At 37.0% G+C, this 25,575-nt stretch overlaps 2 protein-coding genes across 4 annotated transcripts; one reads left to right on the forward strand and one right to left on the reverse strand.

Moving 5' to 3' along the window:
* The first annotated feature begins 909 nt into the window (after positions 1-909).
* On the forward strand, positions 910-17,252 carry sfxn5a (sideroflexin 5a). Of its 3 annotated transcripts, none has more exons than XM_073873090.1 (14): positions 910-1,049; positions 3,079-3,147; positions 3,220-3,297; positions 3,462-3,488; positions 3,739-3,793; positions 4,296-4,321; positions 4,653-4,706; positions 4,894-4,950; positions 5,071-5,136; positions 6,992-7,082; positions 10,099-10,214; positions 10,310-10,395; positions 14,063-14,180; positions 15,174-17,252. In XM_073873090.1, exons 1-14 carry the CDS (start codon positions 1,041-1,043, stop codon positions 15,249-15,251), a joined length of 930 nt encoding a protein of 309 aa, XP_073729191.1. In that variant the 5' UTR covers positions 910-1,040; the 3' UTR covers positions 15,252-17,252. The 3 variants fall into 3 exon arrangements, with proteins under 3 accessions (XP_073729191.1, XP_073729192.1, XP_073729190.1); XM_073873089.1 differs by lacking the exon at positions 910-1,049 and adding an exon at positions 1,301-1,458; XM_073873091.1 differs by lacking the exons at positions 910-1,049; positions 14,063-14,180 and adding an exon at positions 1,291-1,458.
* Positions 17,253-18,456: 1,204 nt separating this feature from the next.
* Positions 18,457-24,524, reverse strand: emx1 (empty spiracles homeobox 1). The gene is made up of 3 exons (XM_055169358.2): positions 23,678-24,524; positions 21,643-21,827; positions 18,457-19,708 (listed from the first exon to the last, which is right to left on the reverse strand). Exons 1-3 carry the CDS (start codon positions 24,018-24,020, stop codon positions 19,541-19,543), a joined length of 696 nt encoding a protein of 231 aa, XP_055025333.1. The 5' UTR covers positions 24,021-24,524; the 3' UTR covers positions 18,457-19,540.
* Positions 24,525-25,575: the final 1,051 nt, after the last annotated feature.

A 25,575-nucleotide genomic window follows, 5' to 3' on the forward strand; every position in this document is an offset into this window, starting at 1 on the left:
ATTGAAGGCCTGCTGCATGCAAGAACTGTGCAACACTTCTATACAAATTTCCTTAACCCACTTTTCCTACACTGAAACAAGTACTACTGGGAAAGATAAAGTATGTATTTAAAAATATTTAAGTATCATCTTTATCATTAAAATTAACATTATTAACATGTTTGGAGGAATAAATTGCATAAAATGTGTGGAAGTAATGACAGCAGAGAAAATATTCACATACATTATACAATGATAACAATAAAAATAACGTCTTTTTACAAGAATATTTTTACAATAATAAAGAAAACAGTCAATTTATGACTGCTAGTAAAATATTTTAAGTCATCAACTGTTTATGTAGGTCCCCTTGCTGAAAAAAAACTGCATCAAACCAGCATGGGAATTATGCTGGTTTGATGCTGGTTTAGCTGGTCACCAGCAGCATACCAGCAACACAACATATGCTGGTCTTGCTGGTATAACCAGCATGGGATGCTGGTGCTAATGCTGGTTTAGCTGGTGCTGATGCTGGTTTAGTGCTGGTTTAGCTGGTGTTTACTAGTAAACCAGCACCAAAACACAACATATGTTGGTCTTGCTGGTATGCTGTTTTTTTCAGCAGGGCCTTGTCGAGCTTCTGAACAAAATATTAATTTCATATTATAGAACAGTATAATACATTCACGTGTCGTTTTTCTCAGCATCAATGCAATTTTATAGACTTCACAGAGGTTTTCCTGAGATTTTACTTCTAATGTTTGAGACGTAACTGGGTGAGGATGTAGGCTATAACTTCTTAACCTCCCTCAAATAATTTCTGCTACCTTTCTCTGCTTCGCACAAAACATTTCTGATGTTCATCTACATGAGCCAACAGTGATCGATTAAAAATAAGATTATTATTATTATTTAGAAATTTACTTGACTTTTGATCAATCTCAATCTCGTGGCGTCTGCACTTTTGCGTGCGGCTGTGGAAAGGAAACGCACACGCGCCTACATGGATTTGTGGGTGCACGCATCAGTGCGACACTGCGACTGCTGTGTCGCTTACAAGCATGAATTGGGTAAATATATTTTAAAATTATATTTAACTACATTGCATATAGATTCGTTTTTGCCGCGATTATCTTTGTAAATGAATACACTGGAAAACTGATCATATACTGGGGCACGTGCCCCCAGTAAGAGTCTAGCGACGCCCCATACAGACAGTTGCTCTATTTGCTTTTACAGTCTGCTTTGCTTTAACAGCTTTTACTATGGCTATTTTGTCACAGTCTCAGCCACTGGCCGTTTTTATATGACCCAGCAGAAAACCACATTACCCAAAATGCATCAAAACGGATGACTGCAGCACGGAAGCTCAGATAGTTTTCAGAGCTGTGACAAACAAGCTCATTGAATGCACATCCCGCAATGACAGAAGCGTCTGTGTATCCTCCATTTAGACTGGGCGAGTCTCGGTTTGATCAGGTAACGTTAAACTGCAAAAAGACGTGCATACGGATGCACGAGTTTTGATTAACAAAGTGCTTTTTTCCATTTGGGAGATGCGTTAGTGATTTCTGCAGACTGTCATGGGTTTTCTTTTGAGTTGTGTAGTTTTAGAGGGTTTAACAAAGATATTTAGTTTATACGGCTAAATATTGGGAAACCAAACATGTGATCTGCAGCTGTTTTCACTTCTTCCGCCCTCCTCACTTTCTCTGTGGTGAAATCTTATTAAAAGCGACCTCTGTTGGTGCAATAATGCCACTAAAATTTTTACACTGACAACTGACTTGCAAAATGCATACTTTTTTGGGAAATTGAGTAAAACACAAACGTTTTTACATACACAACCCTGCTGAATAAAAAAACAATAGAAACGATTATAGAAATTGTAACGGATTTACTTATAATGAGAATTGGATTTTAATGGAAACCATAACTGTCCCTGTGTGTCTCTGTACTGGTATGGGGTTCTATTGGTGGGATGTTGTGGACATAAAATAAAAAAAAATCCTATTGGCATTAGGCCCGAAACACTTAAATTATATAATGGTTTTAATGGTAAACTGATGTTTTAAACCAAGAATACATGTTGTTTTTTCAGCAGAGAAATCACTGTCAACACAAATATCTGATTATGTTACTCAAAAAGAGTTGTAAAAGTAGTAAAACAGCATTGCCTTAACTTATAGCTACTATTAATTACAAGCTCTAGCATCAAGGTCAAAGAAAAGCTAGCCGACGGTCGTTAAAAACAATTTAGTGCCAAACCGAAGTTCATCATCACAACACTGCTGTCTAAAACATGCGGAAACTAGAACTTCCACTACGACAAAACACATTTAAACCATTTATATGTATTAGTGACTCAATAACTTTAACCTCAGTGGAAAAGTAATGAAGATTTAATTTATTTATTCATTCATTATTTTTACATCTGCTGTTATTGCTCCAGCCGTCCGTCTGTTAAACTGCGGAATATGTTGCCTGCTGCATTGTAAATCTTGTTTTCCCCAATGGCGCAAACACATGTGAAGATTTTAATTGCTCTGGATGAATTTTTGTAGATCTGCAGATAAGGTAGCACACAGTTGGCGCGCTCGCGTAATGATGCGGCCACACCTGGCGCGCGACAAACAACTGCTTTGGACCCCGGTGTCCGCAGCTGACGCGCGCGTCTGGAGAAAGTTTCCGAGACCTCAAAAATAATTTGTTAAATAATATAAGAAAATTGAGAACATATGATTAATAGCCATGATTATTAATCTCGGAAGAGCTTTTGTTCCACACAAATCTGCCCCTAAAGGCCTTTATCTCATTATTTTTAGGATTCATTAGATCCTCTGGTTTGCACAGACAAAAATAATAAATATAAAAAACACCAAATGTTAAATCTACACTTTTGATTAGCACATTATATACTACTTTGGTAAACTAAAAAACACCGCCTTTTAACAAGTTACAAATTTCTTCCTGGGCTCATAATAAATTAGCTATTTACTAAACACAAGATTGTGTTCATTTGATGACAAAGTGGAAAGGAAAGAAACAATAAGTCAAACATTTATTTGATACATATTGTTTATTAATTTGTCTTTTTAGGGTTCGTTTTATGGCAGATTAAGACATTTTTTGGATGTTATTGACCCTCGCACACTCTTTGTATCGGAGGTAAGCTTCACCTTAGATAACTGGCAGATTTATTTGTGAATGCTGCACTTTACTTTTGTATTTTTATTTCAGAGACGTTTATGTGAATGTATAAAACTTTTGGATCAGTTCAAAAATGGATCTTTGCCTCCGGGTGTTACTAATGCCCAGGTAAGGTCAGGGTTCCTTTAAGTTTTAGTAATGTTTCAAGGTATCTGAAACATTAAAATGGTACAATTTAATCAGAATGTGTAAAAGAGTTATGCCTATTTACTAATACCAAAGGAATATAAAAAAATCAAATTTTCCACGTTTTTCTTTGCTCCTCTCAATAGCTTTGGGATGCTCAAAAGGTTAAACAGGTGAGTGTGAACAGCTGTGAATGCCTCTTACAGATACTGATGAAAGATCCTTCCCAAATCACCCAAAATCATCATGCAGAGTGTGAGACACAAACTCACTCGCTGTAGTTCCCATTACTGTTGTAATAAGAGAAGAAATATGGATAACCTCAGCATGGTAATTCTTCCGTCAGACTGCTCTCACCTCTTATTTTCTCTCATTTCCTCATCTTCCTCCTCTCTGCTGTCTGCGGATTCATTATGTCCTTAGGCCATCATCCATCCAGACACAGGAGAGAAGATCCCCATGCCCTTTCGCATGTCAGGTAAGGGTGTGAGTGTGTTTTCAGTGTGTCTCTGTGTCATGGGTGGTAGTAGGCAGTTTGCTGCTTGTTACCAGCTCTGGGGACTGGAGTTTGGAGGTAGGGGGTCTCTCTGGGCCAATCTGTTGGGAAAAGGTCACACTCAGCTGGGCTCTGATTAAACCCTCTCCCTCCCGCTGTCTGGAAGTGTTGTTGGGCCACTCAGAAATAGGAGTATTTTAGTCTTCTGTTAACACCACTATTTAAAGAGAGAACAGATAGAGGGAGCAACCTGCCTGACAATTATGATGACTGCCTCTGAACCATGCTGTCTCTTATGAGTAATGAGGATTTTATTAATGTGTTAAAGGTCAGTAATAAATTCATAATGTCATATGAGAATCTATAATACAGATCATTAAACCAAACATGAAATATATTGGACATCGGGGGGTCCGATCATCCGTACTATTCAAATGTCAAGTTTCATTCTAAGTATTTTTCCTTAAATTTTTCTTTCTTTTAGGTTTTGTGCCTTTTGGTACACCAGTGGTAGGTATTATTTTGATATTGTGCAAATATTAAAGTTTTATCCTAACGTCACCAGAATGACCAAGGGGCCATTCACACAGTATGCTTCTTGTGTCCGTCTTTGCATTGTCAACATTCCTGACAGCCAGTATCAGATTTTAGGCTGTGTTGAAGCACTGATGTGAGGGGGGGTGTTATGGATAGGATCTTTTTGACAAGACGTCATCTACAAATACCTGTCTTTCGTTCATTTGCGTTGCATTTTACCGTACGTTGTTTAAACTCAAGAACGCATCCTGTGTTTAATGGCCCTTAACTGTAAACTTCCTGTAAATGACTCCTCCATTTATAGGTAGTGGGCCTCCTTTTGCCCAATCAGACTTTGGCTTCCACCATCTTCTGGCAGGTACGACATACAACATGTTTGTGCCTTTTGTATCCCAGATAGCAGACGACTCTGGGCCGGATCTGCACCAGATCCACACTGGAGGTGATGACTTTGGGGCGGGTCCGGTGTAGATCTGGCCTGGATTCGTCTGGATACTGTTTCAGTAAATTCTGTCATTGCTGCTATATAAACTTTTTTCTCACAGGGGCTGAACCAGAGTCACAACGCCTGTGTCAATTATTGCAACCGCAATGCCTCTAAGGTGCTGTATGATTAATATTTAACAGGTTTGGGCAATGTGTATGGTATTGGCATATGTAATACACATTACCTTGTATGTGTTCAAATTAACATTAAAATGTTGTATATATTATATTTTCAGCCCACACCAATGTCAACGTTTTTTCAAGGATACCTCGGTGCCGTCAGCAGTGCAGTTACTATTGCAGTGAGTTCATGTGCATAACCAAAACTGTTTTATCAGCTGTCATATCAGGCTAGCAGAGAAAAATATTATTCATGACTTTTCTGGTAATATGTTATGTGAATTTGATAACAAATTGACAGAGCTTGATATTATCACACACGCACACCTAAAGCTCTATGTCATTCAGTTTGCTGAATTGCAGTTCCCACTAGTCACGCCCCCTGTGTCCTCTAGAGCCAATTAGCTGCCCTGCTGGGTGGCAGTTTGATGCCCAGGGGCATGACAAGCAGAACCATGGTGACGACAACTACAAATGGCTCCATGCCTGTGAGAAATGTGGGAGGGGGGCACTAATTAAAACTACAGACCCTTTGAAGACCCCTGCTGGGAAGAGAAGGGATGTGAATGGGTTTGATTCTCAGATGTTGTTAGACAGGAGCGGATAGAAATGACCAGAGACTCATAAGGCAAGATGAGAAACAACTTAGCATAGCCTGTCACGACCTGTCATGAAGCCCACAGGGAATTGCATGCCTTTAAAATCACTATCAAAACAAACGTGGTTTGTCACTAAAATGTGTGTCAGAGTAACGTAAATTGGGATTTCATTGTTTTATTGAGCATTAAACCATTTTTTTGTTTTGTTAGATCTTACAAACACGAAACTGTCACCCATAATAACTGTGTCACGTTATAAAGTCATCTAAAAAGAATAGTTCACCTACAAATGAAACTTTTCTCTTAAATTTTACTCAACCATGCCATCCAAGATATCTTAATTTCTTAAGAAGAACAAAAACTATTTTTTAATTAAAATTCTACCATGATAGTTTATTATATGTGACCCTGAACCACAAAATCAGTCATAAGGGTCACAATTTTTTCTTTAAATTTAGATTTATACACATCTTAAATAAATAAATCTTACAAGCTTTTCATTAATATACACTGTAAAAATGTCTGTAGAAATTACAGTATTAATGGGTGTTACTGGCAACTAGCTGCAAGTAACTTACTGTACATTTTACATTTATGTTATTTACTGGCAACATTTTGTTCAAAGTTAAATGAACATGAAACATTTTTTGACTTTATCTTCTACAGTAAGTTACTGGCAACCAGCTGCAAAATTACAGCAAATTTTTTAGAGTGATATGGTTTCTTAGGATAGGACAATTTTTGGATATCTGGAATCTGAGGGTGCAAAAAAATCTAAATACTGAGAAAATCGCCTTTAAAGTTGTCCGAAAGTCCTTAGCAACACATATTACTAATGATAAATAATTTTTTTTATAAATTTACGTTATAAAATTAACAAAATATCTTCATGGAACATGATCTTTACATAATATCCTAATGATTTTGGGGATAAAAAAATCAAATTTTGATCCATACAATGTATTGTTTGCTATTGCTAAATATACCCATGCAACTTATGACTGGTTTTGTGGTCCAGGGTCACATATTATGACAATTTTCATATTTGGCTGAACTTATTTTGGGGGTTGAGGGTATATGTGCTTTTTGGGGTTAAACCAAAGGTTTTTAGAGTGTAGAAGAATAAAAGAGAGGCACAATGGGTAATGCAAATGCTCAGTACATATAAAAACTCATGGACCCACAGTTTAAAATCTGTCATGTGCCTTGATCCCATTGTCCCTCTCTTTTTTTATACACAGTTTTACAATTTAAAGCCAAAAGCTCCAAACTAGTTCTGCGTTAGCATTGCATTAGAAGCTCAAAGGTCATGGGTTTGAACCCAGGGAACACATGTATAACTTGAATGCACTTTAAGTTGCTTTGGATAAAAGTGTCTGCCAAATGCATGTAAATATACATTAAAAAAATTAAATGTAAAAAATGTGTGTGCACACAGGTGGGGCTAAATATTCTTATTAAGAGAGCTGAGCATTTCAGTCCAACGACAAAACTTCTGGTCCAGAGGTTCATCCCCTTCCCTGCTGTCGGTAGGTGCACATATGCGAGAACGTTTTTAAGTACGTGTCAGTGACCAAAGCGAATGTGATTTCCTTGCATGAACCTCTTAATCTTTCCACTTGTCTTTATGACAGAAATCACCCCATTACATCCTATGTGTCATGCACTCTCGCTAAACTGCTGATTAGTAAAGCTTAAAATGAGCCCGTAATGCACAATATTAATTAATTAATGTGTACAGATCGCGCCAGTCTGCCATCTGAAAGCCCACGTCTTTGCATTTTTAGCGGCACTTTATTTCTAAATGAGCATTTGTTCAGTCTTTCATTAAACCTCAAATGCACGGTAAGCGTTTGTTTATTGTTGTTTTCCACGTGTTGTGTTTTGACTGATCCCGGTGTCAGAGGGGGATGCTGTTGAAATGTTATCTCAGTGTTCCATTAGCGTTCTGAGGCTCAAACAGGTCCAGAGGGGCCAAGAGAGACCGTCCCGCAATGCCTTGGGGATAGTTGGCTGTAATTAAATTGTTTTCGTCCCCACACCCCACCCCTTTAATTAAATCAGCAGGTTCCCCCTCACCTCTCTGGGCTGGGGTGACGGGACCTTGTTAGCTCTCGGCTGCCGCTCTCTAATTGGTTAATTAGGCCTAAAGTGCTCACGGTGTTAGCATCAGGTTTGCCGTCTCCAGACCGCCATGTTGTTTTTGATTTTCTGTGTTTGGTTATAAATGGTAATTAAGCAGAGCTAATGAAACACAGTGGAGACAACGTGTTTAATATTTGTAAGCACATTGCAAGGAAATGCTAATATTAAATATATAGCATTGTAATTTTTGTCCAGAAGGCATCGTTTAGGCTTTTAAACTTCACACACACAAACATTGTATTTTAATACAGCTCACAATTTTTGTTGTTATGTGATATGTATGTGTTTGTTTCTTTGTTCTTCATTTTAGATTTTGTGTGCATTTGTGCGTGTGTGTTTGCGTTTAGGTGTGCGTGCGCGTGTGTGTGTGTGTGTGTGTGCGCGCGCGCGCGTGTGTGTGTGGTTAATTGGCCTGGGTCTGAACCCCTCAGAGGTGAATAGCTATTTACTCAGCCAATTAACTCAGCCCCATAACACTGCAGCACACAACACTGATAACTCACAACACAAGGCCTGTAAATTAAAAATGCTTCAGGCTCTCTCTTTATTTCTCTCTCACTCTTTCTCTCTCTCTCACACCCACACCAATCTCACCACATGCCACAGATGATAATGTTAGGAAGTAAATCATTATTTGAATCATTTTTCCTCTTGTAATTCACATGTGCCCTATGACATGGTGGTAGTAAACTATGTGTTTTGTTGCATAAAGGCATTTATTTACACAGGAATTGCAATTGCTAAAATAATAATATCAAATTTAATGGGAAATATGAAATAAATAAAAATTATACATGCATTTAGAAGTTTGAGGCTTTAATTATTTAGCTTTGGATTTACACAGGACCAAAGCAGCAACCTTTGAGGAGCTCATATGGAGAAGCTGCTAAAGGCCACCTCCGTCAAAAATGGGATAATGATATTAACTGAATGCTCTCAGCACGTATTATATGTTTATCATATATCTTTGCTTCAAATCTGCTTAATCCTGGCCTCAGGGTATACTGTTTTGTTGGCAGAATCGGCTAAGCGCAACGTCAAGTAACTGAATACATCCGTATGTGCCAGTATCATGGATCACAGCGTTCCCTAATGTGTGGTTTAGTTTTCTACATTTTGAATTCTTTTATTGTTTCTTGTTGCATCTTTAGTGATTTTGCAGCTGTTTACTATGTCAAAAAAAGTTGTGTTAAAAAAAAATCTTGCATGCATTTAGAGGGTTTTGCAGCAAATTTGTTAAATACCAATGAAATTACTAAAGTGACATTTGTGAAAATAAGGCATAACCTTTTCATTGGCATTAAAGTGAAATTGCTGAACCTAAACATACGGGCCTGATAAAAAATGCTAATTTACAAGAAAACTTCTGGATGCACTTAGAGGGTTTTGCATCTGAACTCCTTATTGGACCTTACTGTATGTGGGTCAGTTCTGACTTATTTTAACCAGACTTTTAAGTGGTATTGTATCTTTTTAAAATTTGGACCTGGCACAGTGCGTAAAGGACCCAGGGGCTGTTTACACTTGGTATTAAGATGTGTTTTCGTCGATCGGATCACAAGTGGATGAGAGAGACATCACGTTTACACCTGGTATTTAAATCCGTCTCTTTTGTCCACTTTCGACCGCTTCTGTCCTGAATACTTTGAGGGGGTGGTCTGTCAAGACTGTGGGCGACTTTCTCTGCTGTCATTTAACGCGAGCGGGAGTAATGACGAGTTTATATGGACGCAAACTAATATTATGTTGGAGTCCGCTGCTTGTGCTGTAAGTAAACATGCTGCACAGTGTTTTGTTCATGTATATGTTAGAGCTTTCTCTGAATTTTCAGTGCAGTTGTTGAAATAAGATCGCACAACTTTCACACGCTTTCATGAAACTATGCAGAGATCAGCCACTTTCGTTTTATCAATGAAAGGCTACTAATAGCGCTGTACACGGTGTGTTTGCACCAGAAGTCAGAAAAGACGTAAAACATTGTTTTCAGTACCTCAGATTAGATAAATGGGCGGAGAGATGGCTGTTCCAACACATTCAACCACATGTGCATTTACACTACAAAAGCAACCCGATCTAAAGTGTTTTCAACTACCTTTGAATGTGGTTGAATGTGGACGAGCTCAAAACGTTTTGAACACCGTTTACACCTGGCATTAACATCGTCCACTCGTGATCCGATCAATGAAAACAAATGTTAACGCCAAGTGTAAACAGCCTCAGATGCTTCTATAATTTTTGACTTCTTTTGTTATTTTATAATTCAGTCAGATTGGGATAATAACAGAACAAACAGCACCAGATTCACACGATTCTGTCTAATCATGAATATTGGTTGATGATGGCTCCTGATATAGAAAAGTTGGTAATATTCTCTCTAATAGTACTTTTCTGTTCATTTAGCAAGTGCCAATGTATGTAATGTTGTGCTGATGCGCCACACTGAGCTGTCAGAGGGCATCAGTGTCCTGGATGACAAAGGCAATGTCGTGGGCACCTCGAAACTTGCTGCAAGGCATGTGAGTGATTTCTGGTTATAGATTTAGGTTGAACATCATTATAATGTTGTAGTTCTTTGTTATGGCCCCTCAATGTTTTTTTTTGTTATTGCCAGGCTTTGATGGAGACGGCCCTGACACGTGTTGTACTGCCCATGCCTATTCTCCTATTGCCACCTTTAATAATGGCAATGCTGGAGAGGTCAGTATAATTATTGACATTTTCACTTAAATGTAATATTTCAGACAGTGTTTAATAGGCCATTCAGTGGAGTAGATGCAGATTTTTAAGTGGGGAATGGGTTTTGATTTGTTACATGATGTCATGAATATTTATGAGGTTGTTTCAGACGTGCTGAGTAACTTCCCAGGACTCCTATCTGTTAAACACTGTTACTAATCTGCATATGCTCTTCTTCTAAAACGATGCTTTCATTTTCTTTAATTCATTTCTAACTGTTCAGCATCCCTTTATTGTCTTTTGTAGACCAGTGATTAATCACACTAAAAACGGCTCGGTTGTTTTTAACCCATGCTGGGTAAATATTGGACAGAACATATGCTGGGATAAAAATTACCCAATGTTGGGTTGTTGTTACGCAACCATGGGTTATTATAATAACCCAACATGTGAGTTAAACTACCCAGCACTGGGTAAATTTTAACTCAAGCAGTGTGTTCTGTACAATATTTACCCGGCATGGGTTGAGAGCAACCCAGCCATTTTTGGTGTGTATACACCGATCACTCGTATTTATTTTTAGTGTGGGAGCAGAAACCACCTTTACCTGTTATATAATAAATATCAAGTACTAAAAGTATGGATAATTATAGCCTATGCCAGGAATGTACTTTTAATATTTTAATTTCAGCCGACTATGTTCATCGAGTGGGCTACAGTTCTGGCGTCTTGAAATCACAGACCCTCTCAAACTTTATAATAATCATAGATTTTTGTATGATTCAGTTCGTACGAATTCATATGAATTAGCCAACTTGTAAAATGCATAAAAATCCTGTGAGATAAGGCTGGCCATTCTAAATACTCGTATATATACATAATGCTGGTAGTCTCTGGCTCTCGACTACAATGTCTAAGATCGTTTCATTGACTTCTTTATGACTGACACTGACTCTGTTGCAACCTCCTCCGATTGCTCCTCCTCTTATTTGCAGGTGTGTGTGTGTCTGTGTTTATATGTGTGTGTAGGATTGTCTGTGTAGGTGTTAACTGCAGTACAGGGTGAGTTGTCTTCTGCTATGCTGCCTGTCAGCTCACCCTCAATGGCTTTCAATGGAGCAAGAAGAGAGGTGCAGGTGGGTCAGTGCTTTGAGGGTAGGCCTGAGCGACAGGGGGATCCTTGATTAATTAAAGCGCTGAGAGGAGTCTGTGTGATATATGTGTGCTCTCTAAACCTTTCACCTGTTTTCTGGCTGTGTCCGAAACCAGCTGCTTCCTTGGAGCTCAGTCAATCGCTTTGATGTAACAGGCAGCATTATTGTATAAAGATACTACGTATGGAAACTGGCTTCCATGTAAACCTGTCCTATATATAACCAAAATAAGCAAATTTGTAATTTATTTTGTGATTTACAGACAGTAAATCAATATAAACAAACGGCTTTTGTGGCCCAAACTCAGTACCTCTAGAGTTGATTATTTCTGATAACAAGCTAAATAAACAACAAGTCAATGACCTTAGTTCAAATTATAGCTAATGTGTATCAACTACTACACCGAGCTAACGTGTAAAATTAAAGGTCCCGTTCTTTCTGTGTCTTTGAAGTTTTGATTGTGTTTACAGTGCGCAATATAACATGTGTTCGTGTTTCACGTGTAAAAAAACACTGTATTTTTCACTGTATGTTGTGATTCAATAGCAGCTTAGCTTGCCGTTAGCTTAGCTGGTGATGGACGTATTCCTGTGGGCGGAGTTTAGTAAAAAAACTGATGTAATTAAGGCAGGAAGTAGAGGGCTGTAGTCCAAACCGACTGTTCGCTGTAGGCTTTGAAAGGCGAATTCTTTTAAAGAAAATATATCGCCTGGCAGTGAACTTTGAGCTTTATCATTTTACAGGTATTATTTATGCTATTATAGCAACATTACACGTATGGTTTAAAAAATAGGATCAGAAAGAATGTGACCTTTAATACAATGTTATATACAGATCCTTTAATTTTTGCCTGGCTGCCAAACCTCTCTTTGCACAGCGGTGATCCATGTTTGCCGTCTCCCCTCGTCTTTAGGATACCCAAACTTTTTTTCCGACAATATATTTGTTCCAGACGACAATACTCCATTAGCCAGACCTTTAAACAAACATAGACCGGAAGTTAACTTCGATCAGACACGTAACCGTTCGCTTTTTGATGACGAATTGTCATAGCTATTACCAGGAGTAATGGGTTTTCTGGAATCAATTTTATTTGGAAACAAAAGTTTTGGCTGTTTGTTTACATGATAACAGCATTTAAGGGTTCTAAAACACAAAGATTTGAAAACGTGATTAAAATTGCCAAAGTGACAGGTGTGCGTGAGTACTTGACAACGATAATGGTACATTCACACGGGACGAAAGCGTTAACGCTTGAAGGAAAGCTTGTCTGAAGTGTGGCCAACAGCCAGTCACAGTGGCCGCAACACATGCTTCGGTCTTCCATAAACGTAATTGGCTGGCTCTGCCTAGGTTATTTGCATAAGGCGATCAAATGGCGCACTTCATATGGACTTTCGGTCTCGTGGCCTTAAATTGCGCATGCTTGCTTAGTCTACGAGTCCGTAGAGTGTCCCATCTGTAATTTTTACGCTCCGAAGTGTGCTCATCAGCACCCCCTTTGAACCCTTGATGCGGTCTGCAGCAAGCTTCGCGCACTCTCCCAACCCAGAAGTCCTTGCGAAAGAGCAATCAGACCAATCAGACGACGGAAGGGAGGAGTTCACACTGACGGGCAACTTCTCTTCCTATTTCCGGCGTGACGCTCGAGTCTGTCCTAAAATACGACTCTGGTGCACCCTTTTGGACTCACGTCAAGGGTCCCTAAGGTCTGCACTACATGATGTCATCAAAGGACAACCTGAGGAGGTGCCATTTGGGACAGGGCCTTTGACGCGGGCCAACGGATCCACAATTCAGTTCGGCAACGCGTAACGTCACCCATTAAAAGTGAATGGCGTGGCACAAAGTGAAACATGATAGGTTACTTTACGTGTCAATCATATGGCCTCTTGGGCAGTCCTTGGCCATTCAAAGCGGCCACGGTTCCCAGACCTTTAGTATGCAGTATGTAAACCTCCCTCCTCAATTTCAAGAAGTGCTGTAGTGACAGTTGGACCTTGTCGAGCACCCAACCGATCTCTGTTTTATGTAGGACCGGTTACACTACTGTTTTACATTTTAGTGGTTTCGGACACAGCCTCTTATTTTGCTTCACCTACTGTACACCTCTTCTGTGCAGCTTTGATCTTTCTTATCCCTAAAGACTGACTGATGACTGTGACTGACAAGATAAAAGGTCTTTAACATACTTCTCTCTTTCCTCCTTTAATCTTTCCCTTTTTTTCTCTCCACAAACATGCATAGAGAGTTTCTGGTGGCCAATTAAAGCTCATCATGCATATGTGTTGATGAAGTCATCATTAAGCAGCCGCTGCCTTCATTAAAGCAGGACTACTCTGGAGGACTCCTGCAGCGCACGCTATCCCACAACCCCCCACGCATACTGCGGCCAAAGATGGAGGGGGGAGGTGTCAGAGAGCAGTCGCGCGAGGCAGATCGAACACGTCAGCGATTGCGTTCAATGATAGTCACAGGAATGCTCACCGTTTTGCGATCGCACGTCCTGCCAATAACCTGTGTATTTTTTTTAGGCTCCCCCTGCTGCAGAAGCATCCCCGTCTCGTGCTGCCCGTTCACAGCATGGTGTGTCTGTCCGCCTTCGGTGCGGCTCTGCCCGTCGCCATAAGTTTATTCCCTCAAAACACTCAGGTGAGCTCATGCACACGGCCGGCTCAGACTCTCTACATTTCACTTTGTCTCCGTCTCTCTCTTTGTCTGTCATGAAGTTGGTTATGGTTTAAAATGGTGTTTATTAAGCTGTTCATCCATATGGTTGCTGAACCGCAGACATATGTGCTGCCAACTACATCTATTCCACTCCCACCCCTCCCCTCTCACTCCCTCGCTCCCTCTTTACACTTTTCCGAGGGTTCCAGACGAACGCTCCCAAAAAACTCCACTCCTGTCCCCCCCACCTTTTCACACCCCACAGGATGTCTGTTTCAGATTCTGCCTCACACACTCACACGCTCGCTGCCATCTGTTTCTGAGCAAAATATTGCGAGTTTTGGCCCTGGTTTGGATATTTATCAGTGTTCACTGCTTTATTTGAGCTTTTTATGATGGTTGAAGTGTCAGTTTTGACTGTGAAAAAATGCTTGAGGCTGGAAAGACATGGCACACTTCTCATTTGATTAAACATTTTAAACATCTTAATGATTTAATGATTGTCATGAATGGTTATCTCGCTACAGCCAAAGGATCTGCATCCTAATCTCAGTGCAAAAAAACAAACAAAACGGTAGCTTTATTTACAATGCTGCTTTTATTGCACAACCTTATAATGATTACTGGTATTTGTTTATGTATTTATTTGAGTGATTTGCTGTTATTGATGCAGTGATTTAGCTAAAAGGAAATTATATTAATATAATTTTATATACACAGTTAAAAAAGCTGGGTTATTTTTAATCCAGTATTAGGTCAAAAGGGACAATCCCAACCAATCGGGCTGGGTTATTTTAACAAAATATTTTAACTTATTTTGGGTCAATTTAACCCAACGACTGTGTTTGTCCCTCCAATGCTGAGTTAAAAATAACCCAAGTGTACATTTACAAATGGTTAAAGTATGTATAAAGCATATTATTTATGTGTTTATGTGCATGTGTGTCTTGACTGCACCTGCGTTCTGTCTTTTAGATCCACGTGTCAGAACTAGAGCCAGAAATCTCTGCTGCAACAGACTGCAAGATCCTCACCTACAACAAGGGTCTTTAACCCATCAAAATGCCTAACACCTGGTAACTAATACCTTTACCCCTCATGGTAAAACTCAAATTTTAAAAGAAAATAACAGTGCTATTACAATATTTGATGCACACCAATACCAGGGGCTTATAAAAGTAATGGTTTGATTATAACGTCTCATTGGATTGTTCATGCTGTGTGTGAAATGTGAATTCTCTCTCAGCCACATACAGAGACAGACTCACACCGGTGCTAATCATTGCTTTCATTCTCTTTGCCTGCACTTGAACATGGAAGTGGTAAAATACACTGTAGGATTTTGGGATATTTATAGCAATGAACAATGAAATCTGATTTTTTTTATTTGACTGTGATGTATTTAATACATAACCTGCCATGGGCCTTTCCTTTGAAACAAACCAAATAACCTTTCAAATGAAACACTATTTTGCAGTTTTTTACATTTAAGTATACAAATGTACACCCAGTTAAAGGTGATTTACTGTTTCTATATAAAATCATCTTACTTAATGTAAAAAAGATTTTGTGAAAATATAACCTTGATATACGGTTATGTGAAATATTGAAATCAATAAGTGAAATTAAACTTTGATGCTGCTAATCTCATAATTAGATTGAGACTTTAGTCTTGATTTCACAGGTTTTTCAAATTGTCTCTTGCGCTGTAAAAAAATTCTGTAAAATAAAATTATATTACTGTAGTCGGTTGCCAGTAACTTACTGTAGATTTTACATTAATGTTATTTACTGCCAACTGTTTGTTCAAAGTTAAATGAACATGAAACATTTTCAGTCTTTATCTTCTACAGTAAGTTACTGCCAACCAGCTGCATAATTACAGCTTATTTTTTTACAGTGATACGTTTGATATTTATTACCAATTTAACAAGTAAAACAAAAAGTAAAAGTATTATCAAAATTTTAAATAATTGGGAATAATTCTATTAAAAATATACATTTAATTTCAAGTTGAAGAGTTCCAAAACGCAATAAATCCATTTTGACTAATTTCGGTAAAAACGTGTTTTCTATACCAAGAAAGTGACAAGATGAAAACCACTATTTTCTGTTACAAACTTTCACATAGCATCTTTAGGTTATAAAAACAACAATTTAAATCCATAACTTGATTTTCAAAGATTTATTATATAAACGAATTATTTTTTTCACAAAATGCAATAAATCTAAGTTTTTTTTCCCAAATGCTAGAAATCTATCGAATCAATAGCCTATATAAATGTGCATTCATCTTTGCCATGTTATATTCATTTAGTTGAACAGTGAGCGGATTTAATGCATTCTGCAGAAAAGGAGGAGTGGCGTTTATTGCGTTTTGGGAATAAAGGGAGAAAAGATGACAGAATAACACGACAGATATTGTATTTTGCATAAAATTAAGAATTTACTTTTAAATACTGACCTGATATAATACTGATTTTGGCATTAACTCATTTTTTTTAAATGTTGTTTATCACGTTTTGGAACCAAACTCTTCATAATAAGTCTATATTAGGTGTACACAAAACAATTCTGGGTTATTTTCAGCCCACAACTGGATCAAAAATAGACAAACCCAACCCACCGGGTTGTAATTTAACCTATGCTGGTTTGTTTGAGCACAAAATGCTGGTATGTTTTAACCCATTGTTGGGTCAAATATGAACATTTTCTGGGTTAATTTAACCCAACGACTGGATTTGTACCATTTTGATCTAATGCCGAGTTAAGCGTTTTTAACAAATTATTAAAGTATGTATAGATGGTTTCAGCAGTATTGGCTTTCGTGGAAAAACATTTTTCCTTGCATACTAATAAACAGAAATAAAACAAAAAATATGACAAAATCAAGTGCTTTCATCTTTTTTTTTAGTTGAAAAACACACAAATCCTTAAATAGAGTCATGGTTAATGAACAGAAACACTTTGTACACAATTCTACGATTCTTGGTTTACTTTCTTCTTTTTCCATCCATTTGTTTGTTTACCATTAAACGATTCTATCTCTGCTTATATTTTGTTATGTTTGATTTCCTTCGGCAGGGCTGTAAAATGATTCCTGTAAACTTGTATTTTATCATTAGATCAATCGCTGTGTGTTTTTCTACCTGGTTGTCACGGGAACAGATCACAGTGGGCAAGAGTGAGGAGAGACATGACATGAAGCCGCATGCAGAATCATTAACCATGCAGGACCGCCTTACAAATGCTCTCATTTGCACGGTTGCACAACATGCACATATACAGGTTAAAGTGATAGCTCACCCCAAAGTGTAAATTCTGTCATCATTAACTCACCCTAATGTTTATATAAACCTGTATGAGTTTCTTTATTCTGTTGGATATATATATATATATATATATATATATATATATATATTTGATATAGAACAACATGAAGGTCGATGACATTGACATGACATTTACAATGATGACATGATGACAAATCATTTTTGAGTGAACTATACCTTTATGGATAATATCATTTAGTTTGCTTTAATTCAGATCAAATGTGTTTATATGGGATTTTGCCATCTATCCATTTTTGGAATTGAACCTACATTCTTGTGAATGTAGCACAGCACACTGCGCCACAGCATTAACAAATTCGTCGTGCTTTGAGGAGTAATTTAATTGCGCTCTGGGATAGTCGTGCAATAATTGTCCAAATATATTTTGTTCATCAAGTGGTGTCATATTTTGAAATGTCTTTCCACGCCTTCTACCGTAACCTTTCAATTTGCAAGAAAAATGGCTTGTGAAAGTGTTTAAAAATAATAGTTTGTTAACCCAGAAGACACTGTAAGGTATCTCTCACAGCAGGCAAGCAGCCAAACATGTTCCACTAGAGCTCCACTCAACATCAACAAGCTTTTGTTTACCTACTACATTGGTTCATTGTGCAGCACCATTGCGCTTTAAAAGTGCATTGAGATATGCAGTTTGTACAATCTCATAAAATGAAACGTGTTTACATTTATTCATTTAGCAGACACTTTTGACTAGCATGCGAGGGGGAGCGTTCAACGTTTGGCAATGCTTCCTGTTTCACATGCTCCAACAAACACCCATCTTTCTCTCAATCTCTTTCTTTTCCTATTTTTCCAACGAGCTGAGAGCAGGAAAGAGGTCTTAGGGAATGCACGGAATGTGTGATGCAAAGCAACAGAGGATGTGATGTGTGCACCTGCACACAGGATTGGATATCTGATAGCCTCAAAACAAACGCACCAAAACAACCTTTGTCTGAATACACTCTTGTCGTACTTGACAGTGATACCCGGGTGTCATCACTTTGCGCGTTTCACTCTCACAACCCTTGTTCACACTGCAGGCTCGGGGTCAAATCTTAAGGTCAGTGGTCACCCATGGCTTCGTTTAACACAATCTGCCTCTGTTTCTTTTGACAGGAAGTTAGCAAGGTGAGATGAGAGAATTGCCTGCAGGCATTGTCTTTTTTTATCTGGGAATGCGTGTGCACAAACATTTTAAAAGGGTAAATTGTTTTTTTTTACCTAGGTGATAAAGTAATGGACAGTATTTTTTGTCATTTCGTTAACAATAAGGTGTGCGTTGCCTCTGAAACATCTTTATTAATCATGGAAATTTTTGTATTTTTTATATAAAATGTATTTCAGTGAATGAACACTACAAAGAAACTAATGAGTTAATTGGTAAACATTCAACTTAGTTCATGCACCCATCAACCTGTATTTACAAGTAGGCCTAAATGACAGTGCACACACAATGTTCAAACACTGGATTTACAGCACCAGTCTCTAACACAATTAAACCTTACTTACATCATTTACATTTTAGGCTAGCAGTTTTAATCATTTTAATAACTCCTCTGAATGTCATTTGGATGTCTTGGTTTGAAAAGCTACACACATTTTCAATATAAGGAGACATAATTTAAAAATTAAAACCAATTAAATCACAAAAATATTTACCAATTAACTATGCAAAATTAATAATAGTTAAAAAATACTGACTTCTGATCAGCATCTGTTAAAATTCACCTATAACTTTTTAGATTTCAAGTACAATTTCTTTTTCAAAAGTAGAGACAAAAAACATAATAGCTGATATTCTGTGACAGGAAACATTTGATTCATTGCAGCAGAGGTATTTTAATGAACTATAGTGTACAGTCCTTAAAGTAAATTACACACATACACACCACGTGGTCAGGCCCTCTGCAGTTAGGTTTACAATCTGACATAGCATGGCTAATCACATTAAATAAATAGTGCTTTTCTTGGTCTTGTATGTTCATTTGGACAGTGTCTATGTTAGTTTCAGGCATCGGACATCACATCTATGTCCTCAGATCCATTCTGTTTGGTGGCGATCCTCCAGCGGTTAATATGATGGTTTCCCTTCTTCTTCTGTGTGGACTCTGGACCTTCTTCTTCCAGCTTCTGTCGCTTATATTTGGTCCTTCGGTTCTGGAACCACACCTTTACCTGAGGAGACAAAAGTGCCAACCGAAAGATACTCGTGAGTAACATAATATCGTGTTGTATCTAATAAGAGACAAACTTTGCATTACAATTGACAAACTTTTGTTTTTTCTTTAGCTTTATGCTGTTACTGGGTAGACGTTATACATTTATGCTTTTGGCAGATGTTGGGATGTTTTTATCACAGGTGAGTGCAATGCATTCAGTGTATACGTTTTTGTCAGTATATGCGTTTTCTGGAGAACGAACCCATCACCTTTGCGCTGTTAACGCAATGCGACTCTAGGACAAAGTTATGATGTTGTTTATTTATCAAAGATAATTTATTAAATGCAAGTGTCAGAAAAAAAACTAAAGCACACAAATCTTTCGTTTTATTTGGGTAAGGTAGCCAGGTCTTACAAAAAGTAGCCTAGACTTGGGCTAGACTTACAGTATGTTTTCTTTAGGCTGATTATTGAAAATCGCAATATTAGGTCTCACGTGTCAAGGGATCAGTCTGAGTAATACATAGTAACATTTGATCATTTTATAGGCTTTTTTCACTATCATAGCAATAAGTTACGAGCAAACAAAATCGGCACTGGAATACGATCATCTTACACCTTTTTTAAATGTCATTTTAAAAGTTTTATTTTGATGATGGAATGTTAAAGTAGAATATATATACTATTTATATATCATAATACTTTATTTGTTTATATATATATATATATATATATATATATATATATATATATATATATATATATATATATATATATATATATATATATATATATATATATATCCAACAGAATAAAGTTATTTTTTCAAGTAACCCGCCAGTGATGAGATTACATCATTGCTTAAACGGGTGTATTTCTATTGCTCATTAAAATAAAGCTCTTTTAAAATAAAGACTACGACAAAACGCATTAAACACATGATACATCCCATCTTTAGACTCTAATATAGGCTATTCTACTTTTGGCCAATTTATTAATTCAGCAATCCAAGTTTTTGTTGGATGTAAACAGCGTTTACAGCAACACAAAATGGATTAACACCTGTTTTTCCCCGCCATTAGAACTGCAACAATCTGACAGGTCCAAAGGTACTGAATAGGATTTTTATAAGGTTGTGTTTTTTTTGGTTGGAACCTTATGCACGCATACGTGATTAATGACGTCTATGAATGCAGTAGGCTACATTTTATTAGGCTATAATCTTGATGACGAGGACACTTAATCGATCACATGATTTAAGCATGTGCGTATTTAACGCTTACAGAGTACATTAACAATGTAATGTGAAGAAGGACCAATTACGCATGCTCCCACTCCGGCGTATTGTAACAAAATGTATATTTTAACCAACACTAATTTTTGGAAAAACACAGTAAAACAATACACAACTAAGTAAGAATTATCACAGACGTATTCATTTTATTTTATTCTTGAGGAAGATTTATGTTGCGCATTATGACTTATAGTAGTCATTTATGTAGTTTTACGTCTTTCTTGGTTTTTGGTAACACGCCGGACATGCAAATAAAGTTAATGTGCTTCATGAAATCGGTCATCTTCAGTCTCATATTGCACATGTATTTGGCTAGTAATTTTTCATAATATGAATATTTTATATACAAATATTTTAAAGCATTATTTTAACTAAAAACATTATTTTAATTAAAAAGTGCGTCCTATGGCCAAATTATCGTTTATAATTTGGAATGTCTTTATTTCGATTTCTTGCATTATTACGCGTTTGGGTTTTTTATTTTAGTAATTTTATGTCAGTTTCAAGAACTTGTCTGAGTTTATTTATCATGCAGTTCATAATAAATAATATTAGAACGCTTTGAGTATAGATAAAACTTTCTGTATGTGTAGGCTACTATATAGGCTTTATAACAACTCTGTTTGGGTGTAGGTAATGAGCTTGATAATGTTTACCTGAGTCTCAGATAGACTGAGGCTGTTGGCGAGCTGTTTCCGTTCTGCTCCGACAACATAATGGTTTTTCTCGAAAGCTCTCTCCAGACGCAGCAGCTGAGAGGGCGAGAACGCGGTGCGGATCCGCTTCGGCTTCCTGGCGAAAGGTCCATGCAGTAACAACGTGTCCTGTGAGACGTCGTTACCTAAAAAAAACATCAACAATGTTACAATAATAGTTATAATAATAATAATAATAATAATTATTATTATTATTATGTGTATATATAATAGTAGTAGCAGTAGTAATAATATATAATAATAATAATATTATTTATCTTAATATAATAATAGTTTGTAAATTACTGGATAGCTTGAGGTAATATGTATTTCTGTAGGCTATAACTCCGCATGATAATCCATGAATATAAAAATTTCTCCCACTAAGACATATGTTGCATATAGCCTAGTGACATTTATGGTTTATTTCAACCACAGAAGACATACAGGACTTGGTATATATATTTACGATGATTTGGCTGTATGAATTCATGAATTGATATAGTTGATATAATTTAAATAATTAATAAGTTGTGATTTTCAGGTTTATAATTAAATACAACCTGTTTTTTACTAACCCTATAAGTGTCATTCTATTTTTTTACTATTTTACTTTTTGGCGCTTTTAAAATGAAGCACTTATCTAGCTATTATTTTCACTTTGACCATGATTTTAATAGTTCAGCCTTAATGGTTGACGATATTTAAGTTTATTTCTCACTTATTAAGAAGCAGTATGCACATTGGATACTTGCAATCACAAAGATTTATAAAATGAAAATTTATTCTAAATTATTTAAAATAATTTTCTAATAATACATGTCTAATATAAAGTAAGTCAGTTTAACAACAGGCCTATACGTTTTTTTCCCATGCCATACGGCCCTTGTTTTTGTTTTAATCAGTGGCAGATTTATTTACCTAGCAGTCATTAGCAGTCTATAGGCTTCGCAAACTTTACTCTTGACACAATAATGGAGATAAAAAACTAACTTGGTCTGAATTGGTTCAGCGTGTTTGTGTAATATTTTTATAGTGATGCACTTACCGCGTTAATTTAGACATCTTTTACCTACTAAATAAATTTTTTTTAATGTTTTTGTACGCTCCCATTAATTTTTTTTATAAAACAGTAAAGACCAATGCAAATGACGGTGTCGAGTTCATCATCAAAGCAGATTCATCATCTGCCATTATAGCTCATTTTACAGTGACACTAGATAGGGTGGCAATTGTAAAGAAATTTAATACAAATCAGAAAAGGCCTATTAATTAAGAAAAAATGGTCAAGTGCTACGAGTAGGTCGCTGTGCATATTCAGAAAAAAACTGCTGTACACAATTTACGTAATTCTGTAACCCTTATAAATTGCATATGGACAGTCTGAATATTGAAAAAGTTATATTTACGTTAGTGTACGTTTTATATATATCCTAATTATATAAATATATATAATATAATTCTTATCATTTTAAATAAATTAAAGTCATTACTGTTATCAGAATTTTCCTCCAAGATTGACATTGTGCTGTTGTTTGTGAACATTGTATTTTAAGTCTGTGTGTCCCGCGTTTAAAAAGCGCCCCAGGGCAAGGACCATATAGCTGTAGAGCAGAATTTGTGATTTTCATCTGAACCTTATCTGGCTTTAGCAAAAAACTCCTAATATCAATGTTTTCCCGCTCCACCGTGGTAAGTAGCATACAGCCGAAAGCATGCATTTCAATTCAAAGTGTGTATTTCAGCTGTATGTCCATACACACACACACACACACACACCATGACTTTCCAAACCCGGGCAATCGTCAATCGTAGCCTACATGGACATTGCAGTTTTATGCAACATTTAAAAACCATAAATCAATAATGCAGTATGTTTAGCCTTAAGAAAAAATATGCTTACCTAAGCTTTGTGAAAGAAAGAAATACACATCTTACATGCACATGCTGTTTTGTTTGTTCAGGTTGTTAGATGCGGTGATATCTTCGAACATACCTTGAAACCGATGGCCAAAAAATCTGTTCCTTATAACCCATGGGTAGAAATTGAGTGGTTCACGATGCTGCGTGCCAAAGAAGTGAGGGTGCTGAAGGTGCGTGCTGCCGAGCTGATGTGGATGCATGCTCAGAGGTGCATGGTTCACAGTCTCCGAAAACACCAGTTCGGGGTTTGGGTAGAGCGCGCGGCCTGCGGGGTTTTGATAGCCGTTCAGAAAACTGTCAGCGGGTGCTGTGTAGCTTAGGGCGGTAGGGCGAATTGGGTCTTCTGGTGTTAAGGGGCTTTCCTTCGCCACCAAAGATTCAATAGTAAAACAACGCTTTCCTGTTGCCGAAAACATTGTCCGTGATGTTACCGGTTCAGTCCAACAGATGAGGTACTTTAACCTCCTCAGAAGTCCTTTAGTGATCTCTATCAGTAGCAAAGTAATTTAGAAAGACATTGTAGAGTCAAAAACAAAATATTGTTAAAACTCCCTACTTTGACAAACTGAAGTGTAATCCATCGATCCAGACGTGTTCATAAATCATGGAAGCTAAAGTGAGAAGACAGACTCAAGACTCGTGGATATGGATTTGAGGGACGCCACATAGTGTCGTATTAGACTTACATTCATTGGATGAAAGCCCTTGGCGCATATAGCTCAGCGGTGGGCGGGTCCTATATTCATTTGGGTCAGATAATGAACTCCATTAGTTTGATCATTCACTTCAATAGAGCTGCATGCCTCCAACAGGTCAATTCATACACACTGCCTGGATAATAAAAAAACATTTCCTTGTCACATTTCCAACTGTACGGCTTCAGGCTTCATTAAACAACCCGCAGTCTATTCCAGTTTGCTTCTTAACTATTCTTTATTACATTTTTGATGTGAAAAAATGTGTTTATTTAAATGTTCATAAATATACTGATTAAGCACAAGCATCTGGGAAAATGCAATTGAGTTTGTTGTTCTGAAAATAACTGCATACGCTGGAGTTTTTATTAAAAGGCACATATTGCTGTTATAAAATATATCTTATGTAATTATAATGTTATTATTATATTATTAGCATTATTTAACAATTGGACGTTAATGCGAAAGCAACGTTTTCACATGCGCAATAGGTTTGATGTTTATTTCCTCTTTGTTTAATAAACAAGATTTTGCCATTTAATATAGTTAGATAATTTCTGCACAGTGAGTGTGTTTATTTCTTATTTATTGAACAAATAATAATAACAATAATAATACTTTTCTAAGTTGCTTGTAACATTGTTTGTCTAACTTAAACAAATTTCCTTAAAATTACTGTCATACGTTGCATTTAACATTTCTATTAAAAGTAATCAGCATAATGACGCCAAGTTTGTATTTATTTATTTATTTATTTTCACAAAGCTAATGTTATCCCATTTTGTGTTTTGGTTAACAAGCTATTTTTGCCTTTAAGCCATAACCATTATAAAATGAGGAACCAGTGAACCTTTAACGTAGTAATGTATTAACTTTGTCACTGCCCAGTTTCCAGAACTGGACATTGATAACATCTCATAGCATACCGAGCCACCCGCACCTGTTTCCGATCACTCACCCGCTTAGTGTACAGGCCTATAAGACGGTACTTTGAGGTCTGTATATGACAAAGCGGGTAAATTATTAAAAAAAGGACATTTGATCTAGGAGTTTAAAAGAGTTTCAGCCAGGCGCATTGCAAAGCTTCAAGCTATAGTTCCTGAACTTCACCTCGCTATTAATTTACAGGTCGATGTGTATTTGTCTTAAGAGGTTATTCAGCCAGCGTTTCATGTTGTGCTTTTAAAGGTAATTATTAGACTAAATGTTGGACAGGCTCGTTAACTCCAGTGCGCATTAGAAAATCATTACAGTTGGGCATTAGCTGACAGAACAA

The sequence above is a fragment of the Misgurnus anguillicaudatus genome, chromosome 11, assembly GCF_027580225.2.
Source record: "Misgurnus anguillicaudatus chromosome 11, ASM2758022v2, whole genome shotgun sequence".
Taxonomy (NCBI): domain Eukaryota; kingdom Metazoa; phylum Chordata; class Actinopteri; order Cypriniformes; family Cobitidae; genus Misgurnus; species Misgurnus anguillicaudatus.